A 21,081-nucleotide genomic window follows, 5' to 3' on the forward strand; every position below is an offset into this window, starting at 1 on the left:
TGTTAATGACAAAAATGATTTAAACTCGATTCACCAGTTAATTGCTGTACTATGGAAAGACACGAATTTAAAAATTTGGTCACCAACCTCGTCCTTCAAATATCGATTGATTTAAATTACCCACATCTTGGCAAAAAATTCTCAAACCTGGGACCTTTGGGTACAAACCTAAGACCGTACCGCTGTGCCATATGCGGTCTTGTTTACCGTAAGGAATATCTTTCAGATTGGATAAACTGAGAAACTTAGATAAAACCACTCGTTGCTTTTTTCATATATTTTTGAAGGAAGGAGTTTGAATGGCCAGTCTTATAACTTAATCAATGTCTCAGCCTACGTATTCAATAACCTTTATCCATCATCATCGTCATTATCATCATCATCATCATCATATATCATCATATCATCATCATCATCATCATCATCATCATCATCATCATCGTCATTATCATCATCATCATCATCATCATCATCATCATCATCATCATCATCATCATCATCATCATCATTCATCACCACCATCATCATCATCATCATCATCATCATCTTCATCGCCACCATCATCATCATCATCATCATCATCATCATCATCATCATCATCATCATCATCATTATCACCAGCACAACCACCACCACGACCATCATCACCATCGTCGTAGTCGTTGCAATTGTTGTTGTGGAGTTTTTATAAATTTCATATTTTCATTGATTATGAGAAATAACAACTTGGAATACGATTTGTGGATTATTGTTTTAACGATTCTACGTTTCAGTTCAACAAACACATCAAGCGAGCAGAAGGCCAAAAACCCCCCAAGGTGGAGCTCACGATATCGGTGGATGCCGTCAAGATTATCGACCCCAAGACCAAAGTAAGCCCATAATAGGATTCTATAGTCGTAACGCCACTTCCTTCCTAATGACGCATGGTAACTTAGTAACACTGGCTCTAAACTATCGGAACAATGAATGGCGGACGCCCGTATGAAATGTTTCTCCGGCGAGCATAAAAACATATCCAGAGGGAGGAAAAAACATAAATTTGATCATGTTTTGACTTTTACACATTCTGATCACAAGACATGAAAAGTTCTAGCCAGCTTGAAGAATAAAAAGTAATGAGTTTCTTTGTTTAGAACCAAGATGGCCGCCGTTGCCGGGCGGCGTGACATCAGATTACTGAATCCTATTGTATAAAGAATATCCACCAGGATAGAGATACTAACGAAAGAGTGAAAATGGAGAGGCTTCGTATGGGAACAAAACAGACAATGGACGTTTGGGTACAAACCCTTCGTCAGCACTACAATACACAAATTAACGTGGAAAACAAATAAAATAAAATTCAAAATTATATTATTTGTTTTCCTTGTTAATTTGTGTATTGTTGTGCTGACAAAGGTTTGCACCCGAAACGTCCATTGTCTGTTTTGTTCCCATACGAAGCCTCTCCATTTTCACTCTTTCGTTAGTATTTCCACGATCACAGGCTTCAGGCAGCCCCTACCGTTTTTCTACTTTTCCTGGATACAGATGCACCATTGAATATTATCATTTCCTTTTTGTCGTAGGAAAACCCGATTTTACTGGAACATAATACTTTAAAAAATGGAATATTCTATTTTGTAAAAAAAAAAATTAATTAAAAATGTAGGAGTTCAAACAATGTTTTTCTCCCGCCCGTATCCGGTTTTACGAAAAACGTCCAATGATACCCTGACTACAATCATAATTCTTGATGTCAAATCGTTAGATTACAAAATCAAATCATTGCAAAAATAATACATTTTGATGTGAAACGAACTAGGCGAGGTCATTGGAGTGGTATGAAAATAGCCCCTTGTAAATAATTTTGAGCACGTTTAGTGAATTTTGCTCAATATAGAGGCTCAATTTTTTTCTTGTTTTTTTTTTTGAGACTTGTTCCTTTTTTCCCTTTCCAGATAATGATGCACCAATACCCACTCCATCGAATTTCCTACTGTGCCGATGACAAGTCAGATAAGCGGATGTTTACATTTATTGGAAAAGCGGCCGACAACAATGACCATTTCTGTTATGTCTTTGATAGTGAGAAATGTGTAAGTCTTCATTAATAGATTACTATGATAATAATACTAATATGAACAACAACAACAACAACAACTACTACTACTACTACTACTACTACTACTTACTACTACTACTACTACTACTACTACTACTACTACTACTACTATATACTACTACTACTACTACTACTACTACTACTACTACTACTACTGCTGCTGCTGCTGCTGCTACTACTACTACTACTACTACTATACTATACTACTACTACTACTACTACTACTGCTGCTGCTATACTTACTTACTACTATAACTATATACTAAATACTACTACTACTACTACTATACTTCTTATATACTACTCTACTATACTACTACTACTACTACTACTATACTACTACTACTAATATTACTCTACTACTACACTTACCAATACTTACTACTACTACTTCTACTACTATACTTATACTTAACTAATACTTACTATAACTACTATACTACAATACTACTACTACTACACTACTACTTAACTCCCTACACTACTATACTACTACTATTCTATACTAATACTACACTATATATCTACTACTATACACTACCTACTAATACTTACTACTACTACTAGATACCCACTACTATACTCACTACCACCATACTATACTACTACTACTACTAATACTATACTTCTTTTCTACTACTATACCCTACTATCCTACATAATACTACTATACTCACTATACTATACCACTATCACTACTATCTTATATACTCTACTACTATACTACTATACTACTATACTATCTACTTACTATACTCTACCAAAATACTATACTACTACTACTACATACACTCTACTTATATTACTACTCTATATCTTTTTACTACTATACTACTACTCTACATAACTACTACTACACTATCTCTACTACTACCACCACATACTACACTATACCACTATACTACTACTATATCTACTACTATACTTCTACTATACTACCCATACCTACTACTACTATACTATACTACTACTACTACTATACTACTATACTATATCTACTATACTACTTACTACTACTACTACTCTACTACTACTACTATACTACAATAACTATATATACTACTACTACTACTACTACTACTACTACTAAATACTACACTACATACTACTACTATACTACTACTATACTACTACTACTACTATACTACTACTACACTACTACTATACTACTACAACTACTACTACTACTTATACTACTACATCTACCTACTACTACTATACTAAACTACTACATACTACTATACTACTACTATATACTACTACTACTACTATACTACTACTAACTACTAACTACTACTACACTACTACTACTACTACTACTACTAATACTACTACTACACTACTACTACTACTAAATACTACTACTACTACTACTACTACTATACTACTACTACTACATACTACTACCTACTTACTACTACTACTACTACTACACTATACTATACTACTATACTACTACTACTACTACTACTACACTACTACTTACTACTACTACTATACTACTAACTACTAACATACTACTCTACTATACTACTACTACTACTACTACTCACTACTACACTACTACTACTACTAACTACTACTACTACTACTACTACTACTACTACTACTACTATTACTACACTACTCTACTACTATACTACTACTATACTACTACTACTACTACTATCTACTACTACTACTACTACTACAACTACTACTACACTACTACTACTACTACTACTAACTACTACTATACTACTACACTACTACTACTACTTACTACATACTATACTACTACTACTACTACTACTACATACTACTACTACTATACTACTACTACTATACTACTATATAATACACTACTACTACTTACTACTACTACTACATACTACTACTACTACTACTACTAACTACTACTCTACTACTACTATATATATCTACTACTAACTACTACTCATACTATACTTACTACTACTACTTACCTAACTACTACTTACTACTACTAAACTAACACTACTACTACTACTACACTAACTCTACTATTATACTACTACTACTAATACTACATCAATACACTACTATACTACTACTACTACTACATCTACAATACAACTACTATCATACTATTACTACATATACATACTACTACTACTACTACTACTACTACTACTACTACTATACTACTACTACTACTACTACTACTACTACTATACTACACTACTACTACTACTACTACTACTACTACTACTACTACTACTTACATACTACACTATCTACTACTTATACTACTACTACTCACACTTCTACTACTACTACTACTACTACTACTACTACATACTACTACACTATACTACTACTACTACTACTACACTACACACTACTACTTACTAACTACTACTACTACTACTATACTATACTACTCTACTACTACTACTACTCTACTACTACTAACTTACTACTACTACTACTACTACTACTATACTACTACTATACTACTACGACTACCTACTACTACTACTACTACTACTACTACTACTACTACTCTACTTACTACTATACTACACTACTTATACTACTACTACTACTCTACTACTACACTACTACACTACTACTATACTACTACTACCACTACTACTACTACTACTACTACTACTACTACTACTACTACTACTATACTACTACTACTACTACTACTACTACTACTACTACTACTACTACTACTACTACTACACTATACTACTACTACTACTACTACTACTACTACACACTACTACTACTACTACTACTACTACTACTACTACTACTACTACTACTACTACTACTACTTACTACTACTACTACTACTACTACTACTACTACTACTACTACTACTACTACTACTACTACTACTACTACTACTACTACTATACTACTTACTAACTACTACTATACTACTAATACTATTACTACTACTACTTACTACTATCTACTACTACTACTACTACACTACTACTACTACACTACTACATACTACTACTCACTACTACTACTACTACAATACTACTACTACTACTACAACTACTACTACTACTACTCTACTACTACATATACTACTATACTACTACTACTACTACTCTACTACTACTTACTACTACTACTAATACTACTACTACATACTTATCTCTACTACTACCTACATACTACTACTACTACTACTAATACTTACCAATTATTTAAATGATATGTCATGTTATCTAATCTATTTGTAAATTAAAGCTATGATACTACCCTCCTTTCAGGCCGAGGAAACACCCTTACAATCGCCAGGCATTTGAATTAGCATACAAACGATTATAGAAACTCCACACGGATTAGACCTCAAGAACAATTTCTTCTCTCCAAAAGAAGGTAGGCTCTTTATGTTATAATACGTTGATCTTTCTTTATTTTAATTTACGTTATAGAATTCCAGATCTTAAAAATCTTATTTTTTTCATAATGTGACTCCTTTAACATAGGAATACGATTGATTTTGAATTGTGCGGCTACCTGGTCTAGTGGTATGACACTCGATTTCGGATCGGAAGGTCATGGGTTCGAGCCTCGCTCGGTGCATAGTTGAGTCCTTGGAGAAGGCTCTTTACTCACATTCTCTCACCATACTCAAGTGTAAAATGAGTACCTGGTCGTTAACAAGCGTTGTCTCTGTCCGAAAAAAATGTTGTAATATCGCCTAAAGGCGTCATGTCCCGTCCTACATTTTAAATTTTACTGTTGACCAGGGACACCTTGTAAAGCGCTTTGAGCACGTTCAGTGGATATTACGCTATATAAAAGCTCAATTAAAAAAAAAAAATAACTTCAACAATTTCTCTATTATTTATCAAATTTATCAAGTTTATATTTATTATTTCGTTAAGCCCATCCAGTTTATTTATATAGTCGTTCCTTTAGTCCTATTTCATTTTGAAAATAAACATTTGAAATGTTGTGAACGCTACAGTGACGGACAAAGAAGAAAGAAAAATACAGGAGAGAAAAATGATTCGAAAAATGCAGTCTGCCTCGACTGCAATCATATGTTTGGAACCCTTTCCACATTTTTATCTTATAATATACCAGTGCCGGCTCTAAATTTGGCATTTTAAGCTTCTAGATAATATGTGACCCATCGTCTCACAACGGTATTATGTCGGAACGAACCAGATGCTTAAAAGCTGAAATAAATGTTAAACTGGTCAAAAATACAAATTGTTGGCATTAACACCCTAAAATATGGTATCCATTCTCTTCAATAAAACATACAAACTCAACACAAGTCTGATATTTCTGGCTATAAATTCAATTTTCAACATCTTAACCAACCCAACTTAATACCGTTTTGACGCGAAGGGTCACATATTTGTAATTTCCTTACGAATATATAAGAAAGCAGAAATTGCCATTCACTCCTTATTTTACAATTCCCTTGTCAATTATGGAGTTTGGAGAACTAAAGATAACTCCCTTCAACTAAAGCTAAGCCTTTTCAACTCAAACGTGAAGTCTGTCCTACTGTATGGGTGTGAAACTTGGAATGCGTCACAGGCATGTTTAAGGAGGGTGCAGATTTTTGTAAACAGGTGCATGCGTAAGCTACTCAGAATAAAATGGGTAGATAGAATTAAAAATGAAGAAGTATGGAAAAGAACAAAGCAGAAACCAGTGGGAGAGGAAATAGGAAGAAGACGATGGAGGTGGATTGGACACACCCTTAAAAAAGAATGACTCCACTATAACAAAGAAAGTGTTGGACTGGAACCCTCAGGGCAGAAGATCTAGGGGAAGGCCACGAGGAACATGGAGAAGAATTAAAGAAGCTGATATACAGAGAAGTGATAAGACATGGAACGAGATTTAAAAAAAAGTTAGCTCAGGATAGAGAAGGATGGAAGTGTTTGTCTGTGGCCTATACCCTGACCCAGGGTGAAAAAGGCAATGATGATGATGTTGATTATGAACATGCTTTGTGTATTTCTCATTGGAAAAGTGGCAGGTATTATATATTTATTGTTGTGACTTAAAGTTAAGTTTAATTTTATTTGTTCCTGACAGGTAAACACACTACAGTTTGAAAATGATGTATTGAAGAAAAGATTGGCAGAATTAGAGAAGCTGAAAGATAGGTCTGACGTGGAGCAATATAAAAGTAATAACCAGGTACGACAAAACAACGAAATGAAAATCAGTCATAAATAGAGAAATACCAAGTTCTATAAAATGAATATTATATTATTCTTTTTAATATTGAAAAAAGAAAAAAACATTATTGTTTGTTGGGTTTTTTTTGCGTGTGTGTTATTTTTTTTTTTTGGGGGGGGGGGGGGGTTGTTTTTGTTTTTGTTTTTTTTTTTTGTTTTGTTTTTTTGTTGTTTTTTTTTTGGTCGGAACCATGATTTTAAAATTCGTATAATAATATCATGACAAATACTGACCCGAATTATGAGTTGTGAAGTTAAATCCAATAACATTCTCCATTGTTTTCTATCTTTCTTTCCTTTGTTATTTTAATTATTTTGTTTTGGTGGAAGGGCTAGGGGGGGGGGGGGGTGATTAAATCATACCATAGTGTCTATATGCAGTTGTTTGTTTTTGCTTACATACCTGGATCGTGCACAGCAAACTGTCCTTCACAGATTATCTAATTAAATCATCTAATTAACATTTGTATTTGTTCATTAAAAAGCCACGCACTTGCAGACGATCAATCAATAAATATTTAAATTTTCTTGTCATTTTCACAATTGCCTAAATATATATACCGTTGTCACCGATCTCTCTCTCTCTCTCTCTCTCTCTCTCTCTCTCCTCTCTCTCTCTCTCCTCTCTCTCTCTCTCTCTCTCTCTCTCTCTCTCTCTCTCTCTTTCTCTCTTTCTCTCTCTATCTATATCTCTCTCTTTCTCTCTCTCTATCTATCTCTATCTATCTCTCTCTCTCTCTCCCCCCCCCTCTCTCTCTATCTATATCTATCTATCTCCCCCCCCCTTCTCTCTCTCTCTCTCTCTCTCTCTCTCCCTCCCACTATTTATCTATCTACGTGCTTATCTGTCTGTATGTCTGTTCATCAATCTGTCAGTCTAACTACCGAACCATATTTGCCCACTTACCTGCTACCTATTTATCTGTCTAAATACCTATATATATATATATATATATATATATATATATATATATATATATATATATATATATATATATATATATATATATATATATATATATAATATATATATATATCTATATTTCTATTTGTCTGCCTATATATATATATATATATATATATATATATATATATATATATATATATATATATTATATATATATATATATATATATATAACTATCTTTATATCTATCTATCTGTCATTTTCTCTTTCACCTTTTTCATCATTTCTTTTTTCTTTTTTCTTTTATTTTTTTTGGTGGTTTTTTGTTGTTGTTGTTTGTATTTTACGAATGGTACATTCTTAAACACTCTGAGAACAAGCTTATTTTCATTAAATTCCTCTTCAATGCATGCATGTAACTTTCTTTTATTTATCTTCTTCGCTTTTTTCCACTTATTTTGCATGGGCATCTCATCAGATAAACGATATAGCAACTGTAAAACTAAACTTACGAGAGAGTTCTACCGATGAAGAAGACAGTCCTGTATCATACGAGGTAATGTTGTTGTGAAACACATCCTAACATCAAAACCAAAAAACTTAGATACTAAAGAAATAAAACTTTGACTTTTATGATTTTCATTTTCTTCTCCTTTGAGCTTTGCATGAAGTCCTGACCGTGGAATCTGAATAAAGCCAATACTGTTACAGTCAACGTCTGCTTAAAGTCAACATTACTTGTTGGTCCCTAATTTTCTGTTCTTTATCTCAGTGTACTAGATATAATGGTTAAAGTCAAAGATCTGAACAAGTGTGTGTGTATGAAAGGTACCAGACAAGCAAGAAAGAAAAATAGAAGAAAAAAAACATCCCAAAAAATCAGTCGAGGCGACTGATTTTTTGGGATGGTTTTTTTCTTCTATTTTTCTTTCTTGGTTTGTCTGGCACCTTTCATACACACATACTTGTTCAGATCTTTATCTCACACTGGTGCCTGCTCCTTAATTTCTTTAATATGGTTAGAGTCAACTTTGCTCTAGGTCAACCTATCTTTCTGGTCCGGTGGTGTTGGCTTTATCAGGATTTCACTGTATTTATTTTGGACTGTTGCTTCGTAGGGACATTTCATTATGCATGTCTTGGTATTTCGTGGTATATTTGATTTTATTTGGAACTATTTTGTTATGTGACCCATCATCTCAGAATGGTATTGTATCTTAGCGACACTGATACGGAATATTGAATTTATCAAATCTGTTTAACTCACTCAACCCTAACACCGACTACACCATAGTTTACACGGGTTACTTTTACCCCATGCCTATTTATTACACTTTTCTGAGACAAATTATCAGCGTAGTATTAAAGCTACATGTTAATGATAGTTGAATAAAACTATCTATTTACATACTCATTTTTAATTTTTAAAATTTCCATTTTTGAAAAGTAGCAAAAGTCTCTAGGATTGAGTGAGTTAAGGTTCTATGTTTTATTCAGCAGAATCAATATAGATTCATAAATTGCAAAACCCAAAATTATTCAGAATTAAATAAAAGCCCTGGTGATTTTTCTTACCTAGAAATTTTGCACAAACTATCCTGGGGTCAAGTTGGAAAGTCTCTCTAATTCTACAAAGTGTTATTTACCAACTTGCGAACAAAAGAGTGAAAATGGAAAGGCTTCGTCTGGGAACAAAACAGACAATGGACGTTTCGGGTACAAACCCTTCGTCAGCACAACAATACACAAATAAACGTGAAAAACAAATAAAATATAATGAAAAATAACTTGTATCGTCTGTACTCAATGGTGGTTGTGGACGTTTCGGGTACAAGCCCTTTGTCAGCACAACAATACACAAATAAACGTGGAAAACAAATAAAATATAATGAAAAATAACTTGTATCGTCTGTACTCAATGGTGGTTGCAACCACCATTGAGTACAGACAATACAAGTTATTTTTCATTAAGTTTTAATTTGTTTTCCACGTTTATTTGTGTATTGTTGTGCTGACAAAGGGTTTGTACCCGAAACGTCAATTGTCTGTTTTGTTCCCATACGAAGCCTTTCCATTTTCACTCTTTCGTTTGTATTTTACGATCACCGGCTTCAGGCAGCCCCTACCGTTTTCTTTTTACCAACTTGGAGCAACACTGGAAGAATGACACTTTTTCTAAATTTATAACACTTAAAAATCTATCTATAATTTCCTCAGTCTAAACTTACAACAACACTGTCACAATAAAAAATACAATATTTTAAATCAATGTTCATCAAATTTGACCCCCACAGCCCAATAACCGGACATCTGTCGTTGGCCGTCGTTTGGAAAATCTAATCCTGACGGAGGAAAATGCCAGTCCCCAAACGAATGGCAACCATGGGCCATGTCTTCCGTCTTCCCCGACCAGCACCACACCAGGCCAGGTCGGCACTCCCATACGTAAGTAAAATAAGGAAAAAAAACTACATCATAGATTTGTCAATCCTACTCATCGGGTTTAGATTTTTTTCTTCTTTCTTTTCCATTATTTTTCTTCTGAAAATCCAAATTTATCGTTTTTCCAGAACATTGTTAATATTATCAATTGTTTGATTTTTAAGTTCCAAACTTCAACTTTTTAATCTGGTGGTTAAAATAGTTTGACTGTTATTTGTCACTCATTTTTTCTTTCTAGGTATGCAGACACCTTTTAAAAAAAAATATTGAGCTTTATATAGCGCAATATCCACTAAATGTGCTCAAAGCGCTTTACAAGGGGTCCCTGGTCAACAGCAACATTTAACACGTAGGACGGGACATGACGCCTATTAGGCGTATTACAATTTTTCGGACAAAGACAACACTGTTAACGGCCATGTACTCATTTTACACCTGAGAGAATGTGAGTAAAGACCTTTTTCCAAGGACTCAACTATGCGCCAAGCGTGAGGCTCGAACCCAGGGCCTTCCGAGCCGAAAGCGAGTGTCATACCACTAGACCACATAGCCTTTTAGATATAAATATGTTAAAATGCTCTTTTTTTCAAAGATTATATCCCTTATGTTGTATTGAATGTGAAATACTTGATTGGCCCTTCATATCATTAAGATGCGATCTGCAGTTAAGTAAAGCATGACACAATATTGCTTTTGATAGTAGCAGTAGCAGCGTAAGGCTACACCTCCAAATTCATTTCGTCAACCCAGCTTTGGAAGTCTTCCTCCGCCCTAAGAACTGTTTCACATCCTCCTGGAAGTTTATTGAATTTGATTAACTCACTCAACCCTAACACCACTTATATCTGTAGTTTACCCGGGTTACTTTTACCCCATGCTTATTTATTACATTTTTATGAGACAAATTATAGGCATAGGATCATAGCTAACCTTTTTATTATTTTTTTTGCATGTTAATGATAGTTGAATAGAACTATCTATACACATGTTCATTTTTTATACATTTTTTTCAATTTTGAAAAGGAGCAAAAATCTCCAGGATTGAGTGAATTAATCAGGCATTGTAGTCTTTTTGTTTCTGTCACAAATATCAAAACGGACAAGACTGAATACATTTCTCGGATTTATTGACAACAAATTTTCTAAAATAAGATATAGAATAAATTTATTTATCCTAATCTGCCTGGGTGGGGATCCTGACCTCCCATAGTGGGCAGGGAGGTACATGCTGTGTCTTCTATCCCCCCATACCCGTTTTCCAATTGTTTCCTGTTATTGTCTTGGAATGAGATTATTTAGTTTTGTCCTGATCCTTGCCGGAGTTCTTTGGCTGGGAGGGAAACAGTAGTCGAATGTATAGTTATAGTTTTGGGAGATGATATTTTTTTCCTTGTAAATCACCTCTCTCTATTATGCATTGTATTATGTTTAGTTTACATATTATATTATATGATTGGCAAACATTTGAGTGTATTCCTCTTAGTTGGGACCTGTGCTTGTGTCTGGATGAGACTTAAAAGTGATCTCAAACCAAGTACTTTGACGGTGTGCTCTTGGAATCTACATCTGTTTCCTATTTGAACCAATTCCCCTTTGTCTTACCTTTTTTTGGGTGCTTTAATTGTAATTCTAGAACTTTTTACTATCCCATTTTCTTCCTTTTTACTGGCGCTGATATGACCTTAATGTGTTGCAAGCGCCGTAAAACCCTTAAAAACAAATAAACAATATCCTAAACTGAGCGTATTGCATTTAATCTTCATCCGACATGTCAATGAACTTTGTCATTTTCAGTGAGCCCACCTCCACCCAATTCACGGCCATCCAGAAGTTCTTCCTATTTCAATTATCGACTGAATGCCATCAACAACAACAACAACAACAATAGTGAGTGATAAACGTACAATAATACGTGGCCTCTCGTCTCAATACAGTATTAAGTGTGGGGTGAACATCAATCTTAAATTTGAGTTTTAAGCTGAAATTTCACAATTTGAGTTAAAATCAGCACTCTCATTGAAAAGAATGATGTTAGTTTCTTTAACTTCAATCAGCATAGTTAGGTAATATCATATACAGATTTGTAAGTACTCTTCTTGAACAGTTTGTTATTGAAATGAATATTCTATAATCCTACAGGGATAAAATAGCAAATCCTGTTATTTTTTTAAGTTAAAGTTTTTAAATGCTTATTTTGGGATTGTTATATTCTTTTCTTTTTGATTATGAAAGACTCAAAATGTGTGAGTGACTCTTTAAAAAGAAACTGATTTTCATCAATTTATTTAAAGGTTTGATAATTGATTGATTTTGCCTTATGACATAAATCAATGCCACTTCTCAAAAGAAATATTTTCCTACTTGCTGCAAATTATATTTGTAGTTGTATCTTAAATGAGCACAATTCAGTTTAAAAGAAATTGTTGATTATAGAGCAAGGATTTGTTTACACCAATTTCATGTTATTCTAAGATACCAAAATATTGGCAACAATATGTTTTATGAAATCATGAGAATGTATTCATACCATCACCAAATATGCATTCCGATATGGAATTCGCCATTATCGAATACAATAACTAAACAATGGATAAGTGCATTGTAGGAATCAGTTTACAAGTTTAAATGTTGCCTTTGCAACACTCCATTTCTGGATTGGCCAGTATTTCTGTATTATCAAACACAATGTTATACCTGTATATCTATTTATAGATAGCACTGCCATAGCCAATCACAGCACGGATGCCTTTGGGATGCAAGCTTTCAATCCAGCACCTCAATCAGAACAGGAACTTATGGACATAAGGGTAAAACTTGGATACGTAGCTTTTAAAATGTGTTCTTGCTTTTTTTTGCCAACTCTCTTTAATTTTTTTCTTCTTTTCTTCCTTTGTCTTTGTTCCCTTTCTTTTGGCAGTTTAACATTGCCGTGAAAGTATTTGCTTGGGACCCCTTGCGGAGATGGTGTTATCTTTTGAAGATTTATTTCTATGGGGAATGATGTCTGTTTTGATCAAATCGACCATAATACACTTTTAAAGTTCTCCCATGGAAAATTTAACACAAATACAATTTTTAAAAAACACATTCCCCGTCAGTTATTTGCCAGTTTAAAAAAATATTGTAACAGCAGTTAATTTTGGAAGTTTGAAATTTATAACCAAAGACTCCCAAAGTATAAATCACTTCAAAAATGCAATCAACAGGGAGCTTCATAACTTAAAATATGAATTTGATGAATAAGTTTAAATTGATATATTTTTGATTGTTCATTATGTAAATAATCATATTAGTTATGATCATATCGGGAAATTTTTGACCTGAACCCTTCTTTTTTTTTTTTTTTTTCATGGTATTTGACCTCAGCAATTCTTACTATGATATATTATGTTATGTTTTGTTGTAAATCCCTTGAAATTAATAACAATGTGAAATTGAATGTAAGCTTCAATTTAATAACGAAAACAGATAGAATGGACGTTTCGGGTTTCCCCTTTATCAACAAACAGGATGAATGAAACACTACAGAAACTACGGAAACCCGAAACGTCCATTCTATCTGTTTTCGTTATTAAATTGAAATTTACATTCAATTTCACATTGTTATTTATTTCTTCAGCTTCGAGCAGCAACATTTACATAATCTGTAAATCCCTTGTAAAATAAAAGTTTGATATTTTCATGATACATACAAACAGCAAGTTAGGCAACCGTTTCCAAATTTAAATAAAGAATAGTGCATGCATAATGAAAATGTATTTAAATCTATTATTTCCGTGCTTTCTTCCTCCAGGACGGATTCAGCAGAGGTCTTTCTTTTGGAACGGATGATTTCAACCTTGATGACCTTGACCCTTTGAACCAAAGGCTGTGAAGAAACTTGCCAAAGGGAGATAACCAAAGTAATATCGGAATGACTAACACATTTAATTTATCTCGTTGATGTGCTAATATTCTATTTTTTTAATGAAACAATTTTTTTTAATTAAAAAAAAAGAATGTTAATAAAGAATGAAAGCCTTCCTGTGATGGTATTCTTTATCTGAATGTTTTGGGGCCCCTTTTGGGCTTGACTCAAACATCTTTCCTTACTCTTAGCCAGGAAAATATATTCGTCTTTAAAAGGTCAGCTTGAATATATGCACAGCTCAGTAGGTACCTTCAGTCGTGAAACCACACCTTTTACATTTCCGGTTCCAAAATCATTGAAAATGTAGCCAGTCCTTCGGAGGACTGATAATGAATAGGTTATATAATTGAATTATACGGTGCATAACTGTTTTAGTTATAGAATGTATAGCCATATTCTAAGGAATATGGGACGTAAAAGAGCGAGAATTGAGGATCTTTATAGACGACCAGCATATATTTAAACTGGAAAATAATATGCCATCACTCTGAAAACAAAAGATCGATTACACAAAGTAGGTATTCAGTCCTCCACAAGAGTGGTTTTACACTTCCAATGAGATTAGAACCAGTTTTTGTCATCACACTGTTGTTCCCAATTTTCGAGGAAAACCAATAGAAAGATAAAAATGTCAAGTTGTAAATCCAATAATGATAGTTGAACTAGCTAATAGGTGACCCATCGTCCTAAACTGGTATTACGTCGGGGATAACCTGATGCTAAAAATAGTGTCTAAAGTTAGAATGACCAGAAAAGGGAATTTTAGTTTTTGTCTATTTAAGAAATTATGTTCATGCTCCCCAATGAAACATAAAAATTGAACTTAAATCTCATATTTTTTTAAAAACTAGACCCGTCTATAATTTCAATTTTAAGCATCGGGTCTATAGAAGAAACGAAGTTGATGTCACTCAGCTCTTTAAAAATTGTTTTGAGACAGCCATTTTTGGTGATAAATACTCACAAAATTCTATCAATCATACAATAAATGTTCAAGGTTGTCCATTGTTTTGTGTTTTGGTAAGTTATATCGGATGTTATGAGTGTTTTACCTAAATGCATAGCATGAATAATTTTCAATTTTAACCCTCTCCTTACCACCTACAGCAAAATCGTCACATTTGTTACGATACAATATACATTTTTTCTTATTCAGATTTATTTTGAACGTCAAATGATCTTTGTTTAATTAATAAAAGCATAAAGTTTTATTGTAAAGAGATCGTTTGAGTTTTAAAAAATCCATTTTCTGCTGAGTAACCTGCAATTTATGGGAAAATACTGAAAATGATCCGTATGGAGAGAGTTAAGCATAGATCTATACTGACACAATACCATTTTGAGACGATTGGTCACATGGGTAAACAGGCAAATGGAAAATTAGATGAATAAATAAAGATAAACTAATATAAATGTCAATCGACGAAGAAGACAAGCTTGATGCAAAACATATAGTAGTAGGCATCCTTCCTTCCGTCTCAAGAGATGATGGTTTGCGCCCTGTATGGCTTTGGTCTCATCAGTCTTGTTGAGAGCAGCGACGGGTGTGACTCAGCAGACCAATCCTTGCATGGCAGTGTCTACCGCAGTTGTTGCACACTTAGTTTGACTTTGTGTTTGGTGTTTGGATCTTCTGCCTCTCTTTCCTCCTTGCTCTCCTCTCCTCAAACTTCTTCTTTCTCCTCTCCTCACCTCTCTTCACTGCAGTCGTCAAAACATATACATGTTCACCAAAGCGCCCACAATATTCTTAAATTGGTTTCAAAGAGAACATAATATTTATCTTGATTTTTAGTCAATATATTTCAAGTACAAATTTCATCACATCTTTCTCGTCCTGTTAATACCAAATCAATCAGCTGGGTCACATATTCATACTTTAAAGAAAATTTTGATATATATCTAATATTCATTTGATACAACGGGAATTGTGATACAGCTATTTAATCGTGTATGATAATATATTTATGTACTTAAAACCTATGCATTTATTGTTTTACATAATATGTTGTTTACCATATTTCATCTCATTGAATTATTAATAATAATAGACCATAAAACCTTTCATGATTTGAGTGTGGATGATCATATGAAGGATTTTTCGAGGGAAAAGAATTTGACTCATTCTATATTTAACCCCAAACATAGGAATTCATGATTGGCCGTTATTATTATTATTATTATTATTATTATTATTATTATTATTATTATTATTATTATTATTATTATTATTATTATTATTATTATTATTATTATTATTGTTATTATTATTATTATTATTATTATTATTATTATTATTGTTGTTGTTGTTATTGTTGCTGTTGTTGTTGTTAAACCAAATATATTCCATGCCTTGCACAAGACAAGCGTGGAATAAACACATTCCTAAAATAATTTCAAAACGCTAATCAAATTACTTGGTAGACATGAAATTCTCCAAAAGCATTTAATGACAATTAATTAATAAGGTGATATACTTCAGTTCCCAATGCTTTTGATTATTGAACCAGATTCCATTCAAATTGGATTACATTTTTTTCAAGTTCCATCCCTTAAAGTGATAAAACAATTTAATGAATCTTAATTTTATGTTTCTCAATTTACACTGTGCAGTGTATTGATCTGAACAGTTTAGTTTTGTTGACAATTCGTCCAAGCATTGTTTATATACCTACGCAACGTCTTACATGTATATATATATATTTATATATATATATTTTATTTTATTTTTTTAAATTTTTTTTTAAGGGTTTAACCCTCTCCTTACCAACTATAGGAAAATCGTCACATTCGTTACGATACAACCAACATTTTTTCTTATTCAAATTTCTCTTGTACATCATAAAATTTAAAGAAAATAAACAGTGTGTTGTAGAGCATGTTTTGCTTAAGATATTATTTATCGCAAGAACTTTACTGCTACTATGTTTAAGTGATAATAAAATCTGTTTTTATGTTAGTTGGGTGTGAAGTTTAGGGGGATATCCTGAAAATGCCGGTAAGGAGAGAGTTAACTTTTCAGTCAGATTGGTAAAGTATATAGATAGCGACCAAACGATTGCTGTTAGAATAATTAAGAATATTAAGCAAGATTTCTACCCTCCCCTCTCATCCCTTTGTTACAATACAAGGAATGAACATTTTTCTCATTCAGATTCGTTTTGTACATCACAATGTTTGAAGAGAGAAATATTATATATTATAATAAGAACTTTTTACTGTTTAGGAAAAACGCTGTTATTGAAAAAAAAAATGTATAGTTTGAAATTATTGATTTTGAGTTTGATTCAAAATAATCAATTTATGTGTTGAGGAGATATGATATTTCTTGAATAAGACTGAACTTTTAATTACCGGAAAAAAGCGAGTTTTTGAATGACGCATATTCTTTTTTTTATTATTTTTAATTTTTTTTATGTACATGAAATTATGTCAACATTTAGGCTTAACAGTCATTGAGATAAAACGATGGTACTACCATCCAAAACATGAGAGTGGTATTATTATATAATATTCTCATTAGGTATACAATACTCATTGGATTATTTCATGTTTTCGGTCCGGAGAAGTCAAAAAGTATGCAAGATAAGAATCCGCGCGTGCCGAAATCCCTGGGCTCATGGGAGGTAACCAATACATACCCTGTTCTTCAACTATTATTTACTGCCTTACGTCCCTTATCAGCAACGCCTCGCATTACAAGCCGCCGGTCTCTTATCTTATGATGACTCGCAACCGTAACTGAGTCGCCTGATTTTTTAAATAATTTTATGACCTTGTATTGATAGGGAGGCGGAGTGGCTGAGTGATTAAGGTATTGCATTGTGACCCGGAAGGTCCCGGGTTCGAACCCCGCTTGGGCAATATTATTAACCCTCAATTTTCTCATTTGGACAGCATGCGTAATTCTGTTGAGATCAGACATCTTGTTTGATTGATTCATGGAATGACTAGGCGACGGTGTATCTAATGGTACCAGTGACATCTATATTATGAAGTCCTAGAATGGTACAATTGCCAAAGGTCGGGGTTTTTTTTGTTGTTGTTGTTGTTGTTTTTTTTTTTTTGTTTGTTTGTTTTGTGTTGTTATTTTTATTATAATTTTTTTTTTTAATAGAACCATTTTTTAAAAATTGTCACGACGACGTGTCAAAGCGTTCTGTAATGCCTACCTAGCGTGTATCTAGTTATAGCGTCTTAAAATAGAAAACAAAATCCAAACAAAATTGAGTCACCCAGCACCAGCGTGCCATATTTCAGTGCGTGCTGAAATACTCTTCAACAGTCTAACGTCACTTCCCTCGTAATGACGCATGGTAACTTAGTAACTGCTCTAAACTATCGGAACAATGGCGGACGCTCTTATGAAATATTTCTCCGACGAGCATAAAAGCGTATCCAGAGGGGAAACAAAACACATTATAAATCTGATCATGTTTTGACGTTTACACGTATACATTCTAATCACAAGACATGAAATGTTCTAGCTAGCATGAAGAATAAAAAGTACCGACTTTCTTTGTTTAGAACCACGATGGCCGCCGTTGCTGGGCGACGTGACATCAGACTGTTGACTCCAATTCAACGTGCTACAATCCAGGGAGTACCATGGGTGGGGAGTACCGAATTGCGAAAAATAAATTCATGTCGCAACATGGCGGCCAAATTGTCATTCAACTACTGCTCGATATAAAGCAAATCTTTAATGATATTGTTCGAAAAATGAAATAGAAATATATGATTTTTTAAATTACACTTTATGACCAGCACGTATGAAAACTTGGAGGATTATTTAATTGTCAGAGTATTTTATATGTAAACAAAGTAAAGCCACGTCTTCTGTAAAGTCATGCACTGAGAATGTTCTGTAAATATGAAATGGAAGAGAATGTAATGTATCAATTACTGATGGTGGAAATGAGCAATAAAAGATCAGAGAGAGAGAGAGAGAGAGAGAGAGAGAGAGAGAGAGAGAGAGAGAGAGAGAGAGAGAGAGAGAGAGAGAGAGAGAGAGAGAGAGATTTTATCACAAACAATATACCGTATAACATAAAAACTATTTATCATGTAATATAATCTGTTACAATGCATTGAGCGTACTATTAATTCCTCCTGTTGACTGTGCGACACAAACAGTGTCCTTTGATTTTTATCTCGATTGGACACATCACACAGTGTATGTGTGTGTTACAATAATATTACATCAACGATGTATTTCATTCTTTTGAAATAAACGATGACTACTGACTGAGGCATCCTTTGTTTTGATTTGTGGGGAAAGGGAAAAAAAAAAAAAAGGGGGGGGGGGGGGGGGGTGATTGATAAAAATCTGAAAATATTATGAGGATGAATTTTTCTCGATACGGAAGATTTTTTAAATCACGAGAGAAAATAATGCTAAAATCGTTTGAAGAGTGCTGCTTTTCGGGATTAGAATTTTTTGTTAATTTTTTTTTTTTTTTAATTAATTTTTTTTTTAAATTCATTAATTTCATTTGCTTTGTCAGGCACTCTATCAGTCGAAAGTATTTGGCTGGGTGGAATTCCTTACCTCCCATTGTGGGCATGGACGCACTTGCCGTGTCTTCTGTCCCCCTATGTCTGTTTTCCAGCATACTTTCTGTCTTTGTCTTGAAATGAGATTACTTGGTTTGTCCAGGCCCTGGCCGGATACCCTAGCTTGGAGGGAGGCGATCGAATGTATAGTTGGAATTTTGGGAGATGATGTTTTTTTGTCTTATGGGTCACCTCTCTGTTATGCACTGTACTGTTTTGTTTGCACATTATTTTTTATTTGTAGACATTTTAATGTGTCCCTATTAGGGACCTGTGCTTGTGTCTGTATGAGACTTTTGGGTGATCCCAAACTAAGTACTTTCATTGTGTACTCTTGGAATCTACACCCGTTTCCTATTTGAACGGGTTCCCCTTTGTTGTGCCTTTTCTTGGGTGATTTAATTGTAAATCTAGAACTTTTTACTATTTTCTATACTATTTTCTTCCTTTTTACTGGCGCTGATATGACCTTAATGTGTTGCAAGCGCCTTAAAACCTTTTTTTTTTTTTTAAATTATTTGTCATTACAGTGACAAAACACCATTTTAATTTTGGCCTTGGAATTTCGACTTCCTAATATCCCAATCATCTTGAACCTGAGACTTTGAAAAAAGTCTTATGGATAGGTCATTTTTTTACCATCCACGGTAGCCAGGATCATCGTTGAATTCCCAGGTTTGAAATTTCCGGATAGTGGCACGAATGACCTGGTTTTTTTTTTTATCGTCAAATTTGTCCCACTGACCGTAGAGGAATCATCTGATATGAAAAGTTAAATGCCTCTTGGCTATAATTTTATCATTTTAATGACAACTTATTGTTGTCAGCTCGCTCAACCGAGTCTACATAATTTGTGGTTGAACGGGATCACTTTTCTTTGACTTGTGCTCTTTAAAAATGATAAAGAAATGCATGCTCATCAGAGCATAATAGTTGGTAATCCTAAGATGATTCATTT

General features: G+C 33.5%; 2 protein-coding genes across 10 annotated transcripts in view; both read left to right on the forward strand.

Moving 5' to 3' along the window:
- The window catches only part of LOC144971589 (PTB domain-containing engulfment adapter protein 1-like), a 97,609-nt gene extending 95,513 nt beyond the window's left edge, over positions 1 to 2,096 (forward strand). For all 9 annotated transcript variants that reach the window (XM_078912655.1, XM_078912649.1, XM_078912650.1 and 6 more), the window contains 2 exons: positions 774 to 872; positions 1,944 to 2,096. In XM_078912655.1, coding sequence (XP_078768781.1) covers positions 774 to 872; positions 1,944 to 2,096 — 252 coding nt within the window. The remainder of the gene's footprint in view (positions 1 to 773; positions 873 to 1,943) is intronic.
- Positions 2,097 to 6,657: 4,561 nt separating this feature from the next.
- Positions 6,658 to 19,815, forward strand: LOC144971893 (uncharacterized). Its single transcript, XM_078912965.1, has 7 exons — positions 6,658 to 6,690; positions 7,163 to 7,267; positions 8,694 to 8,771; positions 10,510 to 10,660; positions 12,452 to 12,544; positions 13,370 to 13,464; positions 14,451 to 19,815. The coding sequence occupies exons 1-7, from the start codon at positions 6,658 to 6,660 to the stop codon at positions 14,529 to 14,531; spliced, it is 636 nt and encodes a 211-aa protein (XP_078769091.1). The 3' UTR covers positions 14,532 to 19,815.
- Positions 19,816 to 21,081: the final 1,266 nt, after the last annotated feature.

Source organism: Berghia stephanieae, chromosome 4 (assembly GCF_034508935.2).
Source record: "Berghia stephanieae isolate SIO BIC M18660-M18661 chromosome 4, UCSD_Bste_1.3, whole genome shotgun sequence".
Taxonomy (NCBI): Eukaryota; Metazoa; Mollusca; class Gastropoda; order Nudibranchia; family Aeolidiidae; genus Berghia; species Berghia stephanieae.

Bases quoted from the DNA above. Each gene is read 5' to 3' on its own strand.
- LOC144971893 (XM_078912965.1), top strand. From the start codon at position 6,658: ATGTTTAAGGAGGGTGCAGATTTTTGTAAACAG. The intron at 7,268-8,693 runs GTACGACAAAAC...GCATCTCATCAG, and splicing joins AATATAAAAGTAATAACCAG to ATAAACGATATAGCAACTGT. The intron at 12,545-13,369 runs GTGAGTGATAAA...ATCTATTTATAG, and splicing joins CAACAACAACAACAACAATA to ATAGCACTGCCATAGCCAAT.